At 35.8% G+C, this 24,796-nt stretch overlaps 1 protein-coding gene across 5 annotated transcripts; it reads right to left on the bottom strand.

Annotated features, from left to right (window-relative positions):
• Positions 1-1,328: 1,328 nt before the first annotated feature.
• LOC118270581 (muscle M-line assembly protein unc-89) lies at positions 1,329-24,617 on the bottom strand. 5 transcript variants are annotated; one of them, XM_035586204.2, is made up of 10 exons: positions 24,450-24,617; positions 7,723-7,780; positions 7,225-7,503; positions 6,655-6,954; positions 6,050-6,121; positions 4,573-4,816; positions 3,707-3,826; positions 3,181-3,366; positions 2,545-2,771; positions 1,329-2,197 (listed from the first exon to the last, which is right to left on the bottom strand). In XM_035586204.2, exons 2-10 carry the CDS (start codon positions 7,771-7,773, stop codon positions 2,018-2,020), a joined length of 1,659 nt encoding a protein of 552 aa, XP_035442097.2. In that variant the 5' UTR covers positions 7,774-7,780; positions 24,450-24,617; the 3' UTR covers positions 1,329-2,017. The 5 variants fall into 5 exon arrangements, with proteins under 5 accessions (XP_035442097.2, XP_035442102.2, XP_035442099.2 ...); XM_035586209.2 differs by having other exon boundaries at positions 6,820-6,954; XM_035586206.2 differs by lacking the exon at positions 6,050-6,121.
• Positions 24,618-24,796: the final 179 nt, after the last annotated feature.

Here is a 24,796-nt window from a genome sequence, read left to right as displayed (position 1 = left end):
GATATTATGTAACAAAATGTGTATGTATGTTTTCTGTAAACATTTGTACATTTTTATCGAATTATTTGCCTTTTAGACTAAACAAAAAAGGACGATTAAGTCTTTGACTGCCAATAGAAAACTGTTGAAGGCAAATCCTCCGCTAACGTCGGTCACCGGTGACCACCACGGCGTTCAATGTGTTAATGTTAGTGACTGAATAACAATTTTAAAATAAAAATCCTGTGTATTGTAGATTGAATTTATTAGAAAATGCACAAATATGCCGTGGGGAACATAATAATTGTTCATTCTTTGGGTAGACTTATAGTAAATGATCAATGTTAAATGATAAAATCCGTGAAACCGTGTACTAACCGAGTTTCGTTACCTAAGTACTAAGCTAACATGTTCGGACATGTCACGGACTGAGATATAACATAACACTACAATATAACATTATTCTGATGCCTTGCACACGTTATACGACACACAATTTATTATTACATAAAAAATAAAACGAATCTTGCAGATTTATTCACAACCAAACAGAAATAAATCCACAAAATTGATCTTATTTCGAAATGAATACAAAAGAAACAAAAATCTGGCACTTAATTTCTTCCTAAGCAGTCCGTAACATATCCAATATTTTAAAGTCAATAGATAAAAAGATAAAATATAATTTCGCAAGTAAAACCGCGATACATAATAATATTATGTACAAACATTGCCTTCACTTGTCTTTTACAACTAATCAAATATATCTATTTACTATCTATATTACATTTTATGTATTTTTTATTTGTTTTCATTGTCAAGTGTGTTTTGGACTTGAAAATATTATTTTTAAGTCAATCTAATGGCTGCTACAGTCTTTTACAGATGTTAAATTAATCACCATTAGACATATTTATTTTTAAAGGCCTCTTCTCACACAGAGAAGGAATGAGCATTAATCACAATGCTTGCTGAAGACGGGTTCAAACTTACAATTTGAAATTTATAAGGCTAGGTTTCCTCACGATGTTTTCCCTTACCATAAACCCGTAATGTCGAGTACATTTTAAGATATAGTATACGATATTACATTTTAAGTTGACATCCACAGATGACCGTAGCAGTGAAACGGTAATATATTTTTTTAATTTGACATTTTCAACAACATATATTTGAATTGTAATAACATTTAGTACAAAACACACTTCACGCACAATACTTACATTCGGACGAGGACGTAAGGCCCGTTACACACGAACTCAATAACTTTTAAAAGGTTATTTATGGAAACTTGTCCCATAGGCACTTATAAATGCGAATACGTCTCATAGACGTATGATTATCTTTACCGTAGGTCAAAATAAGATTATCTTTCTAGGGTTAAGTGATAGGTGATAGTCTGATGTCATTTTCTGAATAATTATTTATGCAACATGTTTAGTTTATTTTGATATGCCACTGAGTTTATTTGAATTATCATTTAGTATATTAATTTTAAGTCAATAGAAACAGCTTATCTATCTGATTGAACAGTTTCCGTAGCCTAAGGACGTCTCTCTACTATTTAGTTGTTGACTATACTGCCAGAGTCAGAGCTTCCTTTATATATTTACGGTCTCCATCACTCCATAACCTCACACAATGTCTTCAACTCTTACATCAAAAACGTATCTATAAAAATTGCGTCCGCCAGGAGAATATCATTTACCTAATATCTGATAACCAGACCGTCTAGACAGAGCTAGTTCTTCCAGTCTTTACTACGCTAACCGCGGGACAGGTGCAAATATCTTCAGTCCCGCTAGACACGCTAAACATCAGCAACTAAGTCTCCAATACAATGTTGTCGACTATACTGCCAATGTCGAGTGGTGACGGCAGATTAATAAACCGTTCAATGTATTTGACAGCTGTCAAATTTGACACATGTCAACGTCATTGACTTTTGACGTTTATTTCATTTGTTTAGTTGGGCAGAGCTCTTTTCGGCTCGTTTAGTGACGAAGATATTTGCGCGATACTTCCCAACGTCTGTCCTCTACATGATGACACACCTCTTGTTGTCCTTCTCGTCGTGTACGAGTGGGACGGCGACTGGTTCAGTGGATGGGACGAGCGGAGGCGGACCGGTGGGTGCGGGCTTCAGTGACTCCGGGTCAAACGTCTCTGTCGATGCCACGGGGGCCGTCAGTGGTAGGTCTGTGTTGATGCCCACAATCTGTTGGAAATTAGAAAAGATTCAGATTCTAGTAAATTGTCGTGCATATGCATAATTCCTATAGATTTAAGTCAAATAGTGTGTTATACAATAAATAGCTATAATATTAATCATTTTTTTCTACAGATAATTAACAAAAGAGGAGATTCTTGATCCTTTAACGCAGATTTTTGAGAATAAAGTGAGATATCTTTTGATCTCTTACTGTTTGAGTACCTAAGAACCTAGACATTTGTAACTAAAGTAAAATGGGACAGATATAATTACAGAAGTAAATAGAAATTGAAAAATTATCCTAGTTTATTCACCGAAATTTGCGGTATAATGTAGTATTGAAATTGCATTACCTCAGCGTTCCTCCTGGCGACGGCGGGCAGCGCGGCGGCGGCGGCGACCCGTCGGAAGGGCTCGGCGAGGCGGTCCAGCACGCGCATGCGCTTGGTGGGCGCGGGCTCCGCCGTCTCCGTGGCCTCCACGCCCAGCTCCAAGGACTCCACGTCGGGCTTGCGCTTGCGGCCCACCACCGTACCCGTGGGCCGGCTGTGGGACTCTGTCGACGGGGCTGGGGACGTTACTGGGGGAATTAAAGAATGTTTGAATATTATTTTGTTACCATAATATAAAACGTAAAAACTATTTTTATAATAAGGAACAGAAATAATCGCTTTCGCGTAATAAAAATTGCCACAGGGTATTGATACCATTATTTTTGCATGGGAAGGTTTGGGTATATCCAACTATTCAACATACTAGCATGCGTGAAGATCTTGGTATCGTTGCTGGTTACTATTAATTGATTGCTTTTTAGTTTAAAGAATAGCATAAGTTTTGATAAACTAAGATTACAACTGGTTCATACTAGTAGTAGATTTATACATATTTTTAATGTGATGGTCTACAAAATAATTATTTCTAATTTATGTTTATTATTTTTTAATCGGAGCAAATAAACTGTTTTTCTTTCTTCTAAATACAATACATACCAGGTGTAGTAGTAGTGGTAGTGGTACGCTTGGTAGTGAGATGTCTGAGCGTGATCTCCTTGAGGGGCTTGTACGAGGACCGGCCGCGGATGCTGCGCAGTCCACGCAGGTACGAACTGTCGTCCAGTGTAGGTTCCTCCAGGACCGAGGACTCTGATATGTCCATCTCCATTGTTGTGTTGTTTCCTGTAATTGTTGGTATAAAACCAATTATCATCATCAGGCAAAATACATATATATTTGACTGAATGCTTGCTAGAGACCAGGTAGTACTCTCAAATTAATCTGAAATGTGCCTAAAATCTCCAACTTGTCTATCAAGCGTGGAGATTTTGACAACTTTAAAAGTCAGATTATGATTTTATTTGTTACTTAGCGGTAATAAAGAATGAGATTATTAACCGTTATCTAGTGAGTACCCAATATCATATTGTATTTAAATCTTTTACTTTATTGACTGATTTAATTGCATTATAGTTTTATTAAGTTTTTAAAGTCATTTAATATTATTACAATGGTAAGTCACCTGTATAATTAGCCTGCAGCGAAGTGTTGGTCTGGTCCGCGATGCGCATGCTGCGTCGGTAGGGGGACACCTTGACGCGCGACTTGGAGAAGTTGGTGTCCGTCTTGCGAGGCTCCTCCTCTGCAAGTACACGTCACACTACACATAACGTTACCGCGTCCATCTCACATATACCTACTATATGCAACAGACTGGTTCTACTACTGGAGACAAGTAAGTCAAGCAAATAGAACCCTAGATCCCCAGACTCTTTTATTTTTGATGTCGGGGGAAACCTTCAAAAGGCCTTGCTTTTTGGGGAGAAAAACTAGGGAGTGTGGGATTTTTAACCTCACTAAAACCACCCCGGTGGCCACCTTCAGCACTGATAAGGCGCACCGAGACCTCTAACTAAACCTGCTCCGGAGATGGTGTAACGCCTGTTACGGCACACCCCTAAGGAAAGAACCCCAAACTCAGTGATAATCAAAGTTTATTTGCCTTTGGGATTGCTATAAAACTCGAATAACAACTGCAAAAAGAGAAACCACCATACCACGTATTTTGATGTTCCGAAAATTCAATACTTAATAGGTAACAAAAGGCTCACGGTTCATCGCCTATTACATGGAGTACGTAGCATAACTACATATTATAATTATGATTATGGGGGTCATTCGTCAGTCTCACGAAGCTGATCTAAGTTGGTGCCCAGTCAGATGTACCCACCCCTACAGGGGCGATAATCAGCGGTATAAAATTATAACTCAGGATTTCGGTATCAAAAACAAACAAGAAAAAGAAATACACATATGATTGTATTACCACACCTGTTTTCCCCCATAATAAAATCACCCCAAATCTCTACTTCTAAAAGACCAACTCACCCTCATTGCCGGGCACTTCGAGCGTAACTTCTACCTCAACGTCACCGTCTTTCCCCTTCTCCTTCGCAGCATCTTCCTCTTTCTCATCCACCTTCTGTAGCCCTTCCCCCTTAGTGGGGGACTCGAGTTTATCCTTCTTGGAGTCTTTCTTCCCTTCCTGAGGCTTGGGGGAGTTTGAGGACCGTAGCTTCCTATCTGTGGGCACCGTCGCGTCTTCTTTGAGCTTCAATACTTTATCTTTTGGCTGAAATTTTATTAAGTAAAATTATTTTAGTATGTTTATGTAACTTCTTGATTATTGAGTTTATTAATTTTACTATACGGATAGATATTGTATTTGTTTTTAAAGTGTTGTCAGTCTGTTGTATTGTGTCAATGTTTAGAACGACTGTACAGAATATGATGAGATAAGATCTTAAAGTAAGATAGTGATAAATCATGCATATTTTATAGAGAGAAGACTTTTACATACTCGTAATTATAAAATACATAATATTACTAATGAATTAATTTAGAAATAAAAACATATTCTTTTAAATAATTACAAAGGAGGATTTTACATAAGAATATTAACTATGTCTCTAGCTAAACATACAATTACCAATACAATACATAAAATTATCATAATACACAATACGGTGTAATTGGGTCAGTAGTGTTAGTAATACAAATATGTGCGAACTGTTAATACATGTGCCGTGCAAGTTATCTACGCAAATATGTGCATAGCACTGCTTTGTCAATGTGGAAATTGATAATATTTGGAATTAGGACTTAGGTGCTACATTTTGCACTGCATTTGTAAAAAAAAAATCTTGTATTCACACCTATAGACTATGTACAATTATAGGCATGCCCCTATAATGTTTGTAAATATACTTGCTCCTATTATAATTGGGGTAATAGCTAGAAATACTTTCAGTATATGAGATAGATGTCACTACAATGTAATTAGCGAAAGTGAATGCACGATTGGTGCGGGCTACTGGCTACCGTGCATCATATAGGGGGTTTAATTCCCGCACGGAACAACTCTTTGTGTGATCCACAAATTGTTATTTCTATTCTGGGTGTTATGGGTATGTGTACTTGAATGTTTGTAAACGCACCCACAACACAGGAGAAAATCGTAGTGTGGGACAAGGTTTTAAAACAAAATAAAAAGAGGAAATAACATTATGTTAGGTAAGGGCCACAATGTTCTAAAACATTAAAAACCAATTAAATCATCATCATTTTCCACATTCACAAAACGACCTTACAAGATAAGACAACACGGATTAGTTTATAAATGGAGTGACAATGCCATTGAAACGAACATTTCTAAATTCCAAACCAACGCAGTTTCAAAGTAAACACGAAATAAAACCTTGTAGCCTACATAAGAACTTTTAAAACTATATTACATAGATTTTTTGACTTATTTCGGTACTCCATGTATACAATAATCCGTGTATATGATAATACCGCGACTTACATCGTCGGCATCCTTGTCTGTTTGTTTGTCTGACGCCGGGCGCGGCGTCTCGGGCGTCCGCGTCGATTTCACCTTTACCATAACAACGCTATTAGTTCGTTAGGATGGACACACAAAATGAAACCATTGTCTCACTGCAATACTTGCATGCAATAATGTATCTTAGCATGTAGACTTTTACGTCTAATTTTAATTGTATACTACTTCATGTAGGTAGGCAAAACTGTATCTTATTGTTTACACTTGTAAGTGTAGTTTACTTTGAGTAATTAATTCATGCATTCCATTGCGAAATGTACGTGTAATTCATGCAAATGACGGTGTAAATTAATGTTGATTGAAGTATAATCATGAATGAAAACGATTCAATGAATCGAGTCTAGCTTGCAGTGAGACATTGAACTTAAAATGATCACCACAACACCGAAAAAAATAAAACTGCAAAATAAAAAAAAAAACACTAAAAATTCTGACGGAACTGTCATAGAAACCGCCAGAAACAATGTTTAGTAAATTAAGGAACCTGCACCAACGAAAAAAATAAAGTTACAACAACAGAATCGGAACAAAATGGGGAAGAAAGCACAACAGGTACACGGAGGTACCTGTGATCGGCGCGTCAGGCTCCTGCTGGGCCCGCTCTCGGGCGTGGGCAGTTCGAAACAGTCTCCGTCAGACGTCTCCTCATACGTCAGCTCCGGGAACAAGTCGTCCTGGTCGTTGTCATCGATGACGAGCATGACGTCATCGTCTTCAGAGTCCGCACTCACCGTTCCGTTTAATACGTCATCAGTGCCGTTGGTACCGAGCGTGACGTCAGACACTCCGTTGTGCACGCGATCGCGCCCGTTCTGTTTGCCGTTCTGTTTTGACGTCTCTGGCTTTTTCGCATCCGATTTCTCTGGCTGAAATTGTTTATTTAAAGCTTGGTATATTATACATTTGCACTAATGCTACAAGATTTGGAAGCAGCAGAAGAAATGTGTATCCAGATAAGATGAAGAGATACGAAGTACGGAAATACTCATCACCGACATAATTTTGATAGAAGAATAAATGAGCATGAAACTTAAACTAAACTGTCCAACTACACATATGGGCGAAGTCATGAATTTATATACAAATGTAACTCAAAACATCCTATATTACAGTAACCCCACCAGTATAGAACTAACCTTTCCATTCTTATCCTTATCATCTTTGCTAGCTTCCTTGGTCTTCTCTGGCTGAGGTTCAGGTTTCTTCTGTTCTTCTTTAGTCTGTTTGTCAGCACTCTTCTCTGGCTTATCATTCTTCTCATGTTTGTCTGATTTACTGTCAGTAGACTTCTCCTTCTCTGCTTGTTTCTCTACCGGTTTCTCTGTTTGTTTTTCTGTCGCCTTCTCTGCTGCTTGCTTCTCTTTCTCTGCGTTCGCCGCCATTTTCTTTTTCATCTCTTTTACTGGACTGTTTCTCTGTAAATAAGAGTTTATGTTATTAGTTTTAAATTAATTATTGAAGATAAGACTCACTGCACCAGACTGACCAGTGTAGAACTTTAGCAGAGAGCAGTTAAGAGATGATATTGCTAGAGAAATAATTTCTGTTTTTAAACGGTTTATTCACTTTATTCACACATGTAATGTGTAAAATATAATAATAATGTGTTAGTACCTAGTACTTATAATAAATACCTTTTCTACTTCTTCACTGACCGCCGTCTTACGGGACACCTTCTGACTCATGGTTTACCTGGAACAAAACACAAGGACTTTTATAATTTTGTCTTGTAATCACATCCAGTTGAAATATTGTGACATCACTCTTACATACTTTTCTAAGACCAAGATTACACTATTTCTTTCACTTTACAAACGCAACTTGCACATAGACATCACACACAGTTCAGGAGCAACAATTTAAGGATGGTACAAAAATAAACCAATCACGATACCCCTATAAAAATCACAGCAGACACAACCCTTTCTATACTTTACTATGCCTTCAGGAGAAAACTCAACAAGTCACACACCAAAAAGAAATTCATTCATTAAGAAAAACCCGTAACAAGCTCATGGACATTCACTCACGATGTACGTATGTATAGGTCTGCCTAGTGCCGCTACCGGCGACATGTCCTAGCTTCTAGACTATTGTGTACACAGACATTTGAATATCCTTTTAGTGTTTGAGACAACTTGCGTAATATTTAACACACTTTCACGGATTGCGCTACCCACATCGAGGTTAGAGAAACTGAAATATATTAATATTTGCTGTAAGACGCGCTTCTCTAAAGGAAAATTTTAAATTGACAGTTTTGTAAGGCCGAATGCCTAATTTTCGCCATACTTATTGATTAAGGTGTGGCTTAACTTTTAAAGAAAAGCAATGTCACGCCTTTTATCCCATAAGGGGTAGGCAGAAGTGCACATTACGACACGTAATGCCGCTATACAATGTACACCCACTTTTTCACCATTTGTGTTATAAGTCCCATGTAACAGGGGGTGAGCCTATTGCCATATACTGGATACAATTCCAGACTCCGTGCTACTACTGAGAAATTTTCGAAAAGCCGAAAAAACCCAGCAATACTTTTAAAGACTTACTTAGTAGGATATAGATTTTATTGTAACTTATTGTATGATAGCATGACCTGAATTTGTATATGGGGTAATTTAACAATGCAGTATCGCGTGTTCACTCTCTATTAAGCTACAGAAATTACATAAGAAATCAGGATTCCATTAGTACCCGGAGCCGAATCAAATTATACAAATTCTAAAATTGGTTTTATTACATGACAAAAAACTCAAGTAACTCGAAAATTACAGACATATCTTAACAAAAAAAAAATGTGTGTTAATACTTTTAGAACCATCGCTTCGATGGAAGTAGTGTTATAAAAAGCCCATCTGATCCAAAACAGGCGTGTAGAAGTAGATGATAAAAACAAATTAGGAAACATAAAATATTAAAATACTAATAAAATTAAGTAAGTATGGCTAGGAAGTTACAAATTAATTAATCAACTTATAACGAAACTAGCTTTCCGCCTGCGTTTTGTCAACTTTTAACTCCCAATCTTGTAAAAATATCGGCAATATAAAAAGTAGCCCATGTGTGTTGATAGCTGGTAAAGTAAATTAAAAGTATTTAACTGACAAGTATGCATGAAAAGACTGATGACTGTTGATGAAGCGAAAGAGATTTGTGAGATTCGTAACAATTGGCGTTCCATTGTCTACCTACCCCCGTGGGAGATAGGCGGAAGGTTATGTATGTATGTTGATAGCTCATAATTTTATTATTTCTGTAACTACAACAACACCAAATACAACAAATACAAATGCCAGAGCACAAACCAACTTTATCTCACCAACAGAATCTATTTTCGACCAAACAATAACCTCACGAATCGTAGTTTTTTTGCACGCCATGTAATGACCATGCACTTATGGTACTGGGCAGACAAGGTCGTGTATGGAGCTATGGAGCTTTCTCCAAGTATTGGATATTTCCCTTCTAACATAAATAGAGGCGAAGGGTCAATGCACTCTACGCACACAGACTCAACGGCTGGGTCATGGAGTGTGGTATAAGATTGTGTTATTACGTTAATTAAATGTTCAAAGATGTTAATTATGGAGAATATTATTACGCCTTTCCTTTCTTAAAGGGGTAGGCAGAGGTCTATTATAGGCAACATTACTGTTTTTTCAGTTATATTATTGAGTCCCACTCATAAAAAGGAGCAATAGGGATAGACAGAATAATTTTAAACTCAATAGTTACTTAGAATTATAAAAACTGAAAAATCCAACAACCATGCTCTGCACTGACACCAAACGTGATACTGCATGCTTGCTAGTCACTCGACTAACGACTTTTTTTTGATAAAAACGTTGTTTGTTCCAGTTACAGATTAGCTATGGATATAAACAATTAAACGCTGAGTAATTAAGTAAAACTTGTTATTTTTACATCGTTTATGAAGTTCTGACACGCGTTCAGAACAATGGACGCCTATATAAACAATAGTTTTTACCATCTTCTTTAAAGAAACTACAGGACTGATATTTACTAATACTACAGGACTGAATCATCCGTTTGAAAGAAACGATGTAAACTGCTACTGCAGTTTACATCGTTTCTTTTTCTTTAAATTTGGGCTTTTTTCGAGAATAGCCGGTATACGAGCAGCCGGATTACCTGATGGTAAGCAATCGGCGCCATGGACACCCGAATCACCAGAGTCGTTAAAAGGGGGTTTAAGGAATTTTGGGATTGTTGCGGTTTTGAGGTAGTAGGGCCTCCACTGGCCTCCAGTAACTTCACTTACACAACGAAACACAACGCAGCGTTGTTTCACGTTTTCTGAGAGGCCGTGGTATCACTCCGGCTCTTTCATATTTGGGTTTTTCTGGACACAGTCATAATTTGAGGTAAGTAAACATAAATTGTTAAAACCACACTTAATTTAATATTGTGAACCCGCTTATCCTTGTCCCTTGTACCACAACCCAAGCAAGGCGCTTATAAAGGCCATCAGCGCAAGGGCCGTTCATTTACCACTCGCGTTAACAGATGTTATGTACAGCTATACACACATACCAACACACTATAATCAAATCGTGATGAGTGTGATTACCACTCGGTATAGTGATGCCCAAATACTCTACGCCACTCAACTTTAATAAGTTCTCTCTTACTGCAATTCCAGTTCAATCGCTTTGGTCTTGCCGTTCAAGAAGTTTTTTTAAAGTTTCCGCACTCTAGGATTTTCTCCTGTGTTGTGGGTGCGTTTTGCGGAACACAAAGAGTTGCCCCGTGCGGGAATCGAATACGCTACATGTTACGCGGCAGCCGGTTACCATGCCACCGTGCCAACGCACGGTTATGTTTCTAGTCATGTTTCTAGAATACAATTATTAATAGTGTTTGTTGTGCTAGAAGGAGAGAATTTAGAAATCATCTAAGCACTAAGCAGACTACGAGATAGGTACGACCTGGTCGGAGGATCCTTCTTTTCTTAAGGAACTTTACTCTCTGTTCCTTAAAGTAAGTTGCATTTAACGAGCAACTACACAATATAGTTAAAAACGCTAATAAAACTTGTAACAGCGACCTTATTGTATGCACTGTCTGTTACCAAGACACGATAAACCCTGCATAACCTAGAGATAATGGTCAAGTTCACGGATGGTGATTCCATAGCTCAGCCGCAACCGGCCATGATAAATCAACCCTTCTAAACGAATGCTTTTTTTCTATATTTGTAGGAGTTTATTTTCAAATGGAGGCGAGGATGGATTTATTTTTAAAAGCTGTTCCGATGAGCCACCTGTTGACTGTTACGTTATGTGGAGAGGATTGCATAGCACGTGGATTTTATTGTTTTCAGTGTTGAGTGACAGTATACCGCCATTATTCATAGGTAAGGAAGTAAAAGCGGTTTTTAAATATGAAATTGTGTTGTGCATTTTAATATTACGTTGAAATACTGTAGTGTATGAGTGATTTTTAATAAATCAAAAACATTTTGAATTAAATATATCAATATTTGTGCAAGTGCATCGACATTTTTTGTTTTTAATCACCAAACGATAATGAAAATGAGAATTTTGGTACCCTTGTCGGATCAAAATAAAGGTTCTCATGTTCAATCAATATTATGGTATCACGTTTCCATATATACTTTAGCTACCTAAAAAATGCTTAAAAGGGTTGATTATGTGCTTAGCTGAGTAATCAAACACGGATGGGATAAACTTTTTACATTGTACCTATTTCTACTAAACCCATTTTTATCGCATCGATATTCGAGATGGTTTAAAAAATTAATAACTAAGGGATCAACTAAAAGATACCTATAAAAAACTTTAATCATTTTCTATTTTTATACAGTTAATAGCTTTTGATGAGAGTGAAAACACATTTCTATGTGAATGATTAATGGATTTAGAGCTGATTATTTTTAGACTGTTTATTAGTTAAGTTAAATATATTATTGAAATCATGATGGAATTTTAAAAGTCTCGTCTAAGTAGTAGCTATATTTAAGTTAAACTTAAACTAGAATACATAAATATTAATACACGCCACATTCTTGGTAAAATACCGCCTTAAGTGGTTTAATTATAACCACTAGCAAAGATTTAATATCGATAAAAATTCTTTTGTACCATTAACTTTGGTTTAAATAAAACTGCAAGTCATTGCTAAGCAGGTTAAATAAGGATTGGTTTAAAATGAAATGTAGTTTAGAAAATAATTTTGTTCACACGGATGCCCAAAAATAACATTACTATTTTAGAACACATAAGACGTTTAAAAAAGTTTTTAAATTGACATGGTCACTAACACTAGAAATGGAACTTGAAACGGGATATTTACCATGTTTTTCTATTTGTAAAATAAATTAAAATTAAAAACACAATAGCAGTAGGTACTCACAGATCAACACCTAGGCTCCTTTTAAAGAACTCTTTCAAAATTAAACACTGAAACTACACCCACGGAATCGAATCTAGACCAGACTGTACAAGAGTTAGGCAACACTGCACCTTGCTACCTACGCGATGGACTAAATGCATCGCAATGCACTCCCAAATAAGTGAGCAGTCAATGTGAAAGCTCATTACTCAAAATTCACCTAATCGGGTACCGAACCTGTTTGAAAACGAGTTATTGAATTTTGCTATAGGCATTTGTAAAGGTAATGAATAATGAATCATCTGATAACAATTTACAAAGGGCACAGCAGAGGTTTGAGACAATGAACTGTGATAAGGCGAATTGCTTTGTAGCCTTATTGTTAAATAATTTTTCACGTTTCTTTAGACAGTATACAGGCAAATGAATCATAATTTTTGATCCGTATTCCGTAAGGAAGAAAGGAGACAGGGCTATCCCTGTGTCCATCCATCATCCAGAAAATATGTTCACGGTGAAATTCTATGCATAATTGATTTTTGGTGTGATAACTTACCATCACGTGAATCGTCTGCTTGTTTGGCCTCTATTACATAAAAAAATATATTATATGTTTATAATAACTATTGTGTGACATACTAAATTAGCGCGACATACTAAGCAGATGAAGCATATGAAGATGGAGCATGGTGGAGAGTCCCTCTGTGACTCGAAACTAATAGAGCTTTTCTCCATTAATTTACGTAAATAAACCGTGATTCTTAGTTAAAAAGTAAGTATATCAACTAACTAGATTCTAGACTCCACCTATAGCAACACATTACTTCCTATGCATTTTCTTATCTTTAGCTTCCCAGTCCAGTGCGTGATATCGGGCAATAGTTCACTTGACATTTACGTGAACGCTGAAGGTACTCACCTACAAAGTGTAAATATTGAACAACTGATAACAATCCAATAATATTGCTGATATCTTCCTAGCTGGAGTATGACGTACGACGTTACCTTCAACTTACGACTTGAAACTGCGTACAGTGGCCATGTTGACTAGGGAATATGAAAAGGATGGAATAGGAGATGGTAGTTTTTGGCTGAGTGCAAAGACGCGTATAGTACTTAAAAATTACTAAACAGATGACCGGATAAAGATAGCTGAAGCCGCTGGATGCAGGTCGCTTACATTAGATCTGGAGGTCATTGAGGGAGACCCATATACAGCAACAGACATCTTGTGACTAATACGATGATAGTGGTGACACACGTGGATAATCCTAACGGTAAGACGACTCTCCCAAGTAGAAATACATACTTAAAATAACTGCCCAAAACGACAATTACAAATTACCTACTTCGGAGTTTTGCATCTTTAACTAACAAAACTCAAGGTCACACATTGATGTTGCATAAAGAAAAAACAAATGAATGCATGTAAACCCATTGTTCACACAAGAATGTGTGTCAAACTAAACGGTGCCAGTATAAATTAATTCATTATTGTAATTAAGGAAAGTAAAAACGAGAACCGCTCGAAATGGAGTGTTTGATAAACGAAAGAAAATACTCACACTTGCAAAACACGTATCAAGTGCTAACATGAGAAAGATAATATATAAATAACGGTTCTTCAAAACAAACAGAATCGAAGATTTTTGAGTACAAAAAGTACCTTAAGGTCTCCGTAAGTAGGTAATCGCGAAATTACAAATGAAGAAGGGAAAGGTCAAGAGAGATCAAGAGCGTGTTGCCGATGTCACGATCAATTAGTAAACGAATGCTGACAAGGTGGTGTTAGCACGCAAACGCAAGCATGTACAAACATGGGAACTACTAAGTAAAGTTAAAGGTACAAATTATCTACTGTTTCGCAACAAAAGGTACACCGGCCTTAACTGTTTTGGGTCCACTACTTAATAAACTCCAACCTATGTTTTACATTCCATCGTCATTATGTTATCGATTAACGAATTGGGCTTATTAAAATAAATCAGTAATCGGTAATGTCGTAGAAGTGCACTCATTTTTATGCTGCCAATTTAGTTAAACGTATCCATCGCACAAAGATTAATAATTCCCACACAGTGTGGGTTATTTTTCAATATGAATTTGTCATTCTGTGTACATAAATAGAGGTAAAATAAATACCATTATGCAATATTTCTTTCTAAACGTGCAACTTAAGTTTTCAATAATCAATAATATACAATGCATGAAAGATAGAACTAACTATACCAATATACTATAGTAATAGTGATATAGTGAACAAGTTCGACAACTCACGCTGAATAACCTTGGATTACGCGGTTACGCAACAAGGACTTGACAAAAAAAACTACGTTAATGATTTCTTTGTAGAGTAAACTGAATCGAAGTCGTGGGTAACATTTTTTTGGTACGTTCGTAACTATTGTGTTGTTAGGCTGATCAGTTCGATCGAATCGAACCTAGACAACTAGGCTCGATTTAAAATAATAATTAGTTACTGAAAAGAACGCTAATAAAGTATTCCATGGGAAGGTATTGTGCCTTTCTATTTTTTTTTTCAAAACATACGAAACTGCAGAAAGAAGAATAACATGGGAACCAGTCTAGATAATATCTATATGTTACTTAAGACAAATATCTCGACTAGACGAATAAAAAACCAGTTTGGAGTATCCGCAACAATCTCGCACCAAAATAAATCTATCGGAATCTGTTGCAGGTGGCAGGTAGGTTGCATCAATGGCAATAAACACTAAATAAATACAAAACTAGAAAGTCTAGGCCGTAGACATAATACTAATTTGTAAAACACACATAGTCATTGTACCGCAAATATGCATATTTAGCAATAGTTCAAGAACTCGCTTTTTAATATTATGTATATCCTAAACACTGAGTCATCGCTAAAAATACAATCTCTACCTAACCTTTTTTTAAATACCATCTGGTGGTATGCAAAGAAATCTTGATTTTCATTCATATTGTACACTCCCGAATCTGTACAAACGAGACAATTAGCCTTGCTCTTTCATTTATCTTTGTTAATGACCCAGTTTTCACGAGAAAATTGGACACAATACAAGAAGAATCTAGTTTTACTGCATTATTTATTTTACCTATTTCCCCGAATAACTGCAGACTTCCGCATATTTAGAGCTACTAGTTCGTGCAGTTTGCACAGCTGAATAATGTGGTTAGGTCATCGGGTTGCTATCAAAAATGTCACCGCTAATGAGCACAGACATGTCTTAAAACAAACCGCGTTAGTTTATTCTAAAATAACCTACAAAACAAGCCTCATGGCCCAGGATAATGCCTAACTAATAGTTTGAGCCGTTCAATGGACAACTGGAGTGGAAATAATCATTTCAAAAACTGCTAAATGACTAACTTTCACAATTTTGAGACCTAACCACTAGACCAGACAGACAGTCGGGCGAGACGAACAAATTGACAGTTACATGAAATTGAACAGCATCTAACTATAGGAAAAAAAGGAAATCACTTAAAAGTGTGTCCCATTTTTTGTACGTCGCGAATTTGCACGTTTTTCATTTTGTGCTTGAATTTTTGTCTGGTGCATTGATCTTTGCTCTCAAACTGCATCGGAATATTGCAAAATGAGCTTTTTAGCTTCCCGATGTCTTGAAGAAAGCGAGGCAGTGTGTTTAGAATGATTGGATGCGGAAAACCGGATGCGGGCTTGTTGTAGCACAACTGGAATGAAAGCTAGAGCCTTGCCAACTAGCCACGATGCTGATATGTAGGATAGAGGTTTAAGTTTTTGTTTCCACTTTCATCGAGTAATCCGAATGAAAATGGCTCATACAATCTATTTACGAATTGATAAAAATAAGAAAAGAATCTAGACATTTTAGTGCGCTCTCCATTGTCAAATCTCATTTCTTTTTATAAAAGACAGTTAATCATGCAACTTCGGTTTTAAAGAGTTCACCAGACACGAACCAATCATAGGTACACCAAAAACACAACAAAATAACGTCTAATTTTCAAAGTTTTCAAACCATTGAACTATGAGTCAGCAGGAAACACGTTAGGCAATATAATACACGCCAAGAACATCACACAAAACTCCAGTCCATCATAATACCACTCAATTAACAGCCAGTAACAATATGCGATTGTAGAAGTGTTTTTGGGCAGCTGCCATAAGGGTCAACGCACTAGGTAATGATCCAACATGGCGCAGTTTTAGAACCAACTTGAGACCAATGCTGGTTTAGACAGTGGGGTTTTTATAATAGTTATATCACCATGAAATACGGAATACAAAACACATAATAAACATTATTTGGATAAAGTTGTGCTGATTTTTGCGCAATATTCTTTTCAGGTACAATGCATCAGTTACATTAATTCTTCGGGGAGGTATTCCAACATTGGATCAAACATGGCCACATGTTTGGCGTGCTTGTGAGATTGGCAGATGTAATGTAATGGATTTCTAATGACGACCGACTAACGGATAGAAGATTTATTACATTTCATTGTTCAAAATTGTACACGATACGAGTAGTTTGATGTTCATTAAATTTATATTAAAAAAATAAGTCGGTTAATAAGAATCATCTGCGAAGCGTGGGATTTCTCAGTTATGTGCATCAGACGCACTTTAAAATTTAGTGGTTAAGGATCATTATAAACTAAAGGGTTCTACTTGAAGCCTGCAGTGAATGGAACGGTTAACACCTTTTGTATGCTTATTCAGCAGTTAGCACTAAGAAGTAGGTGCATACTAAGGTAACATACACGTGTACCTATTTGTGTTCATTTCCTTTCCCATTTCATTAAAGACAGGTTACAACAGCGTAGTCTACAAACTTGATTGCAGGTGGTTTCCATCTATAATTTTATTGTACAGTTATCACTAAAATGAGGAAGTTCAATAACCTGTCGAAAATACGCAATGATTTCTGTTTTACATAAACAAAAGACGTGGAGAAAAATTTATGTGTGATTGAGAACTACTAATAGAGTATTGTTACTGTAATTTGAGAGATCACCGTCATCTATTTTTGGTGGTGATCTATTAACTTAGCCAATAATGTTTTTTTTTTGCTTTGTTCTAATTAGGTTGGAATCGAAACAGTCTTAGACCTATTTATTCAGCAAACGTTCACTCAGCTAACAAAAAAGGGATAAGAGCAAAAAAAGTTGAGAACTGTTTAAAAAATCAATTAAAATAATGCTAAAAAAGTTACGAGCTCATAGACCATAAAGTTCAACTAAATATCACCGTATTCGGTAGTGTGTAAAGCTAACATAAAGCTGTGTACAGACAGGATGGAGTACAACCATGGCATGCGTGTGCGCATCGATGCGCGCATGACATGCATCACAATGCGCTACGTGAACGCTAAGGGAGTGTGTTCGACTGTTCGTTCGTTAGTACTTACTTATATGGTTAAGTATCCATGTGTTATGAGTTGGGATTGACGTTTATGGGACAAATTAATAGTTTGGTTTAAAAATATTATAGCTACTATTGATTTTCGCTTCAAATGACGTGATGATTATTCTTGATTCCTTTTTCGTTGTCTGACACCATACATTTATTGGAGTTTCTAGGGCATAGCTTGTCTCTCCGGGGTTGGTTAACTAAGAGGACCCGGTGCGGTTCAGTAATAACAGAAAATAATGAATTGTGTGCTGAAAAACAGCAGTTGTATTATATTCTACTATTAAGTACACATCTGACTGATATACACTATATTTATTTACAGGAAATATCAAGTTTTCCCTATACCTACCTCTACCTACCTAGTCTCACATACAAAGCCACACGTTAGATTGTGAAAGTACATAACTCCATACAAACGTAGACTCATGCGCATACAATTGCATAAATACGTATTTTACTAAATTATCTGTCAATAACGCGTTAGCATATTATTAGAAAGTACTTTTCAATGGTCAAATATTTTGTTCCTTTCGGTTTTACTTCAGATTTGGTTACTTCGGAGACTGCCAAAAAGGATCAGAGTCTTTGTGTTTTTCAAATCAATGTAAGGTTTTTGAGTTACTGATATAACCGGAATCATGAGCTGTAAGTAAAATAAGAGCTGCTTTTCGTCATCCTTAAAGGTTTTATTGTAACTTTCGTGAGACATACTAAATTAATTATTATGTTACCTCGTCAAAATATTACGTGAGTAAACCGGTAACATAATAATTAATCCTTAATGGTTTTCTCTTCAAAAACAGCACTTGTGTCCAGCTTCTTACAATCACATCTCTTCATCTTCGCACATCTAACACCACTTATGTCATTATGCGCTATGTACGGCCCACAATTGCACTCTGCAAGTACTTGACATATTGACAAAGGCCAGCCTAGCGCGTCTTGCTCTCAAAAGATTTGCAAGTTAATGCAACTGAACAAATAGTACCAAAGTTCCACGACCTAAGGTGACCTTTTGAAGAAACGTGAGTTTGTAAAGCAGTAGCTACATATAGTATACCTTTATGGAATGAAGTAAGGTAGGTAGATAGTAAGTTAATTTTGTTGAGACATTCTTCATCTTACATCAAAACCTTTAGGAATGTACAAATTAGAATATTTAGAACAGTTTTAACTCTTATGAGGAAAATAAGGTCCAATGACTTTATGTTTACGTGACACAAAGAAATAGTTAATTGATTTTGCTCCAACTGTTGCTCTTGTTCAGGTGAATGAACAAGTGACCGTGAGTAAAAAAAATACAGTCAAAAGATTTATTCATCCAAAGCTTCCTAGCTACCGTATTAATGGTTTTCATGCGTGTACTCGAATCTAACTCACTTTAGCACGCTTACAACCAGAACTAAGTGACAATTTAGGTATTGGAAACGCTTTTATTTCAATAGCATTAAGAGCGGTTTTCGATTATCTCATTCGACTGTAGTTACACACCATAGATTTAATCCCATTGAATAATTGGGGCATCGGAACGGTGGACAAATTGGCGATGTTTACACAATGATTGTGATTCGATATCTTATCAAATGTAGCGAATTAGATACCGAAATAGTAAACGAAGATCGTAAGAATATTGATAGATGTATAACATGTAGAAGGCACTGTAAAGTTTTGAACATTAGTTAATTGATTGCTTCATAAATTGATCAATTTTTTGACTGATTTAAGTGCTTTGGCAACCCAGGATTTCGTATTTCAACCACTTGATAAAGGAACGGGTACATTGTTCCAATATTCTCCAATCAAAATCACTGAACCAGAAATCCTTTTTATCCGAGACTTTGAGCAAAAAAGGCACCGTGTGTATAAAGTTACAAAAACCACCACACGCGGTAGTTCACTTGTTGAGCATTGTACCGTCTCACTTCACTTGTTTCGATACCGAAGGGACGGGCGCTACCATTAATATTCCCCTGCTTGAACTAATTGCCCGATAAAAGAGACGAACCATACTGTAACCAATTAAAAACAACATAAATAGTGTCTTCCTTCAGGAATATGACAAATGAGCCGGGGCAATGAAGTACGTAAGTAGAATTAAGGCTTCAAAAGGTAATTACTGATATTATTTCTATTAGTTAATTAATGAAGATTGTTGGGTAAGTTAAGGACCATTTATAGCGAGCAATGTTCTGATGTGCAAGTAACATATGATTAGCACGAAATAGCTAACAAAAGTAACAACCCTATGTAAAATATTTAGCCTCAAATAATCATTATTCCAACCAAAATTATACCTAGACTTGTTCACAATAAACACGAATATTGATAAAACTATCAAACAAAACCAAGACTCGTTCGGTGTTCTACTTAGTCATGGTCCATTAGTTTTTATACGAAGGGACGGGCCGTCACTGTGCCCTGTATTACCTAATTGAGCTATTATAGTGCCGTAGGTACCTTTGGAAGGTAGGTTAGGTAGGTACATGAATATCATAGAAATCCTTTGTTCTATCTTTTGATAAACATGTCAGCGACAGACAATGAGATACTCTCAGATATCGACAACAAACGTAGGCCTTGTAAAGTAAGCGAGCTAAATTCAATCAGGTCCACTCTCTGGACTCAATTGTGAATCATTAGGCCTCCTACATTAAAGTCTATTTATGGATACAAGACCTACGTTAGTGGACGGGCCCTGCACGATTTGCTTAGTCCTAGTTCACAGATAAATTTTAAAGTTATACAAGGACATTATGCTTGGTTTCCACCAATTGTCGTACTAATTGAATCGTAACCACAATCCCAATGATAGCAATTAGTATTCATATCACTAACGATTCGATGAATCATTTTAAAATGACAAAAGCAATATCATTTCTTATGACTAGAACCGTTCTTCAAGCTAGTTTGTCTCTAAACCATTCTGGATTGTGTTTTGCGTTTAGTTGAAGTGAAAGAAATAGTGTTTGTAGTTATAGTTACTTCCTGTCACTACCCAGGCTTCTAAGCTCAGATTAAGCCATGGGTCGCCCACTTAGCAACTACGGGTGATTGCTTCCGTAATACCACGCCAAAGATATGATGAATGAATGTGACTCGTCAAATAATTTGCTTGGCATTTCTTGTGCCACACTCAAGGTCGTGTAACGTCTGGGATGTTGATATGGTTTATGTATTGGCAAATAGAGGCCCGAGAGATTTTTTGTTGGCATTCGCTGATTTGCCAACGAGATACGAAGATTTTGTAAAACATTAGCTTCAGTTCTTTCAAGAATTGAGTCCAGGCAACTGCCGCCGTATCTAATTCATGCGACTACTAGCGTTTTGTAATCGTCTTCAATGAAAGTTAATGTTCAATCATAACATTTGTTTTACAGAAACAGCACATCACATATCACAGAAATAGATGAATTCTAGTTCCATGTGATGTTATTTTCTCAAACTAGGAAGTGTCGAAGTGCGAGTTATTTTAGGGACTGTCCTAAAAGTAAACCGTCCATATTGCTTTGGACGCAAGGAGGATAGTTAAAGAGTATTAATTTCATTACACTACAAGCTGCCTGTTAACCACGTGGGTTTAGTAGCTCGCTATATTGTTCCATTTTAGTCATACGAGATAGTAAGGCTACATACCTACAAATTAATAGTAGGAGCCACGCTTTGTTTAAGGATAATCGTAGTAAATAACTCGCTTGTAGCAATTATACCTATAAGATTTTTTTTTTCTACAATATAAACTTAATTTGAGTGAATTAAATGTAACTTTTTTATTATTTAACCAGTTTTATGAGCTATTTAGCAATCAGTAATGTTTTAATTATACTAAATGTACTTTTGTTATGTAATGTACTTTTAATTGTACTAAATTAATAGCGAAGAGTTCTTGAAAATACCGAGTTAGTTATCATAAAAAATAATATAGAAAACTGAGGTTTCAGTAAAATAATAACGTATTCCAAACAATTTTTGTAACAAAATCTTTGAAAACGTAAAAATATCATTGTGCACCGTATTATTTTAATTTCAAAGCAAAAAAAAGCTATTGTTTTCTCTGTTTCTTTGAAAAGTATGATATTTCGAGAATGAAATACGATGCCGTGTTTACATATTGTCGAGGCCGGGGTTTTTATTAGGTGTAACACAAAATTTTACATCTTTTATCGCAAGTTTGTAAAAGGACAAGATTTTTTTCTCTTAAACACGTACTTAAACCAACACATGGCTTTCGCATCATCTGTTTACAAAACAAATACCCAAAACACATGAAAAAAAAAAAAGGAAAGTCGTCGACAGACATTGCGCGGTATCTTCACTTTATCCTGTGGTTAGGGGAAGGGGACTGAGTGCAGTTTTTTTGCACTTGTCGGAGTTTATTTATTTATTTGTCGGTCAAGACGTCTCGGCGAGATGCGTTTGCACATGATAGGCAATTAACCTTTTCGGTTGATTACGTGTAATGTACGTACTACTTTCAGATGTTGAACTTAGACATAAGTAGCAAATTAGCTGGTCCCGGTAGACTTCATAGAGCCACCAGGTATATTTCACACTTTTTTTTATTTTGGAACATTGTCAGTCCCAGTTTCCAGTACGATTAGGAACTTAGGCAGATTTCTTGAGCTTTAAATCGTATGATTAATATCATACAAATACACTTTGTATAGGTAAACCTATTAGAGTTTTTTGTAAAATTTTCGTAACTTTTAATATTGCCATTATATTTTTTTGCAAAACTTATTAAAGTACGAGTAACAGAGCCGCCATAGGAAGTGTTTTTATATTAACCTTGACTTTATAATTTATTTAAATTTATTTGTAGGTGCCAAACTGTGTTGCTATGGTCATACAAACCATAGGTTGGTTAATAACCATTTACCTAGTTAATATTTTAGTTCTATATTGTTCTGTTGTGTTAGTGGTGTACCAACCTAGGTTATGTGGTAAGATACAAAGGGCTGAAATTGAGCATGATAGTGTATTTTGTAGTGTGTGTTCAAGACAACATACAGTTCCATTTCTCCTCATGTAAATAGTGTAAAAATCAGATAAATAACTTAACCTGCATGTCAATTTCTGTCAAAATAAAATACCAACCACACCATTTCTGATGTAGTATGTGCCACTTGACACAAAAATTACAATCTACAGATTAGGTATATTGCTTATCTACACTGATAAGCAGGTTCATTCACTTCGGTCAACAAAATTCATCACTTCTCAAACATTTAACTACAACATTCTCAAAACCATATACAATCATAATTATAGTTAAGACGGAATGAATCGTAAGACCAAGAACCGTAGTAGATAAAAAAATCTCTGTAATAAATTCATTAAAAGTTTTAAAATGTTAATCTGTTGTACAAATCTTACGAGTACCTATTCATAGTGATATTATCAACAAGAGTAACGGAGTATAAACATAGTACTTGCTAGATAAAGAGGTTACGGACAGGTGCGGTGCAGATAACTTGAATTATCTGATTGCTACGGTCACATCGCTTACTATTTAAATCTTTACAGCATGAATGAAATTATTTTCTTGAAGAATTTTTTGTATGTATGCTTCGTATTTGATTCAAGTTAAGGAATAAACAATTATTAAATATAGTGAGCATCGGTTTGGTTTACTTGCTAAGAAGATGAATATAAATATGCAGAAAAACATATCTTAAATTATTACAATACCCGTTTCATAAATATTTATAAATATGTAGCTCATTGCAATTTTATTTCTCTGATTTTATGACTGGAGGAAGTTATAATAAACATTAGTTAAACTAATCAAAACATAACAATAGTTACTTAGGTATTTATTTTAAAGGAAAACTTAGCATTGATTGGGGCACGGACATAACTTAATTATGGCACTGATATATGGACTTATCTTCAGATCTGATACTAAAAAGATTTGGACATAAAGATAAAATAAATACTTATGTTTTATGAGAGTTTATCTAGTTTGAATGTCAAGGTAATAAAAATAGTTACCTACACATTGAAACACTAGGAAATGATGTCCAAATAAAAAATAAAAATATTATTTAGAGTACAGGTGAACAATGGCAAAACTTCGAAACTAGTTCTCGAATGTAGATACATAAATTAGTATACACATACTCGTGTTCATAGCCAGATATCTGAGAAAATACAATGTAGAAAAACAAAGTAAACTATTGCACTACCTAATAAGAATCAAAGAGGTCAGGTTTCATTTAATTCTTGTGTATTCTATAGGAAATATGTAGCTGAAATATGAAGCGAACTATAGCTACAACAGCGTGTTGTAACGAAATACTACACACGACTTGTGAACGTAATTACGAGACGAAACACCGACGCGAAGTTCCTTTGGGCGTGCTCAATCCATAACCTATTTAACCACAATAACATCAATAAACAAAAACACACAATACACAAGTTTTTGAACTACTTTCCGGCAAGTTTCGATAACATTCACAAGAGTTTAAATCAAATTGAACAAATAAAAAAAACAATAATTGAAATGATGGCGGGCGGCACAATGGCGCGCTCGCTATTTGATACGAAAACACTGAAACAAACAAAGGAAATACTCACGTTTAATAGCAATAATCCACACTCACAGAAAATAACACTGAAAACCGTAAATATCACCGAATTTCGCGTGCAGTGATCAAACAAAACGAATAATTATCATGAAAGCGTCGTTGAAACGCATCGTTTTTCCGGAACACCGAATATGTGTGTTGCCATTTACAACTGTCTTATTTATTACCTTATGTATTTTTCTAGAAGTGTTTTTTTTTGTTAAATGTTACTTTTGTGCAAAGCTTTATATAAAACTCTGCATATTTATAATTTTGATATAATTTAATAGGCATTGGATTGAATATTGCATAAAAATAAAAATTATTGTGTAAAATTTGCGAAAGACGTTTTTCGTA

Source organism: Spodoptera frugiperda, chromosome 13 (genome assembly GCF_023101765.2).
Source record: "Spodoptera frugiperda isolate SF20-4 chromosome 13, AGI-APGP_CSIRO_Sfru_2.0, whole genome shotgun sequence".
NCBI classification, from domain to species: domain Eukaryota; kingdom Metazoa; phylum Arthropoda; class Insecta; order Lepidoptera; family Noctuidae; genus Spodoptera; species Spodoptera frugiperda.
The sequence above is the reverse complement of the archived record's forward strand: the minus strand, read 5'-3'. Positions and strand labels throughout refer to the sequence as shown.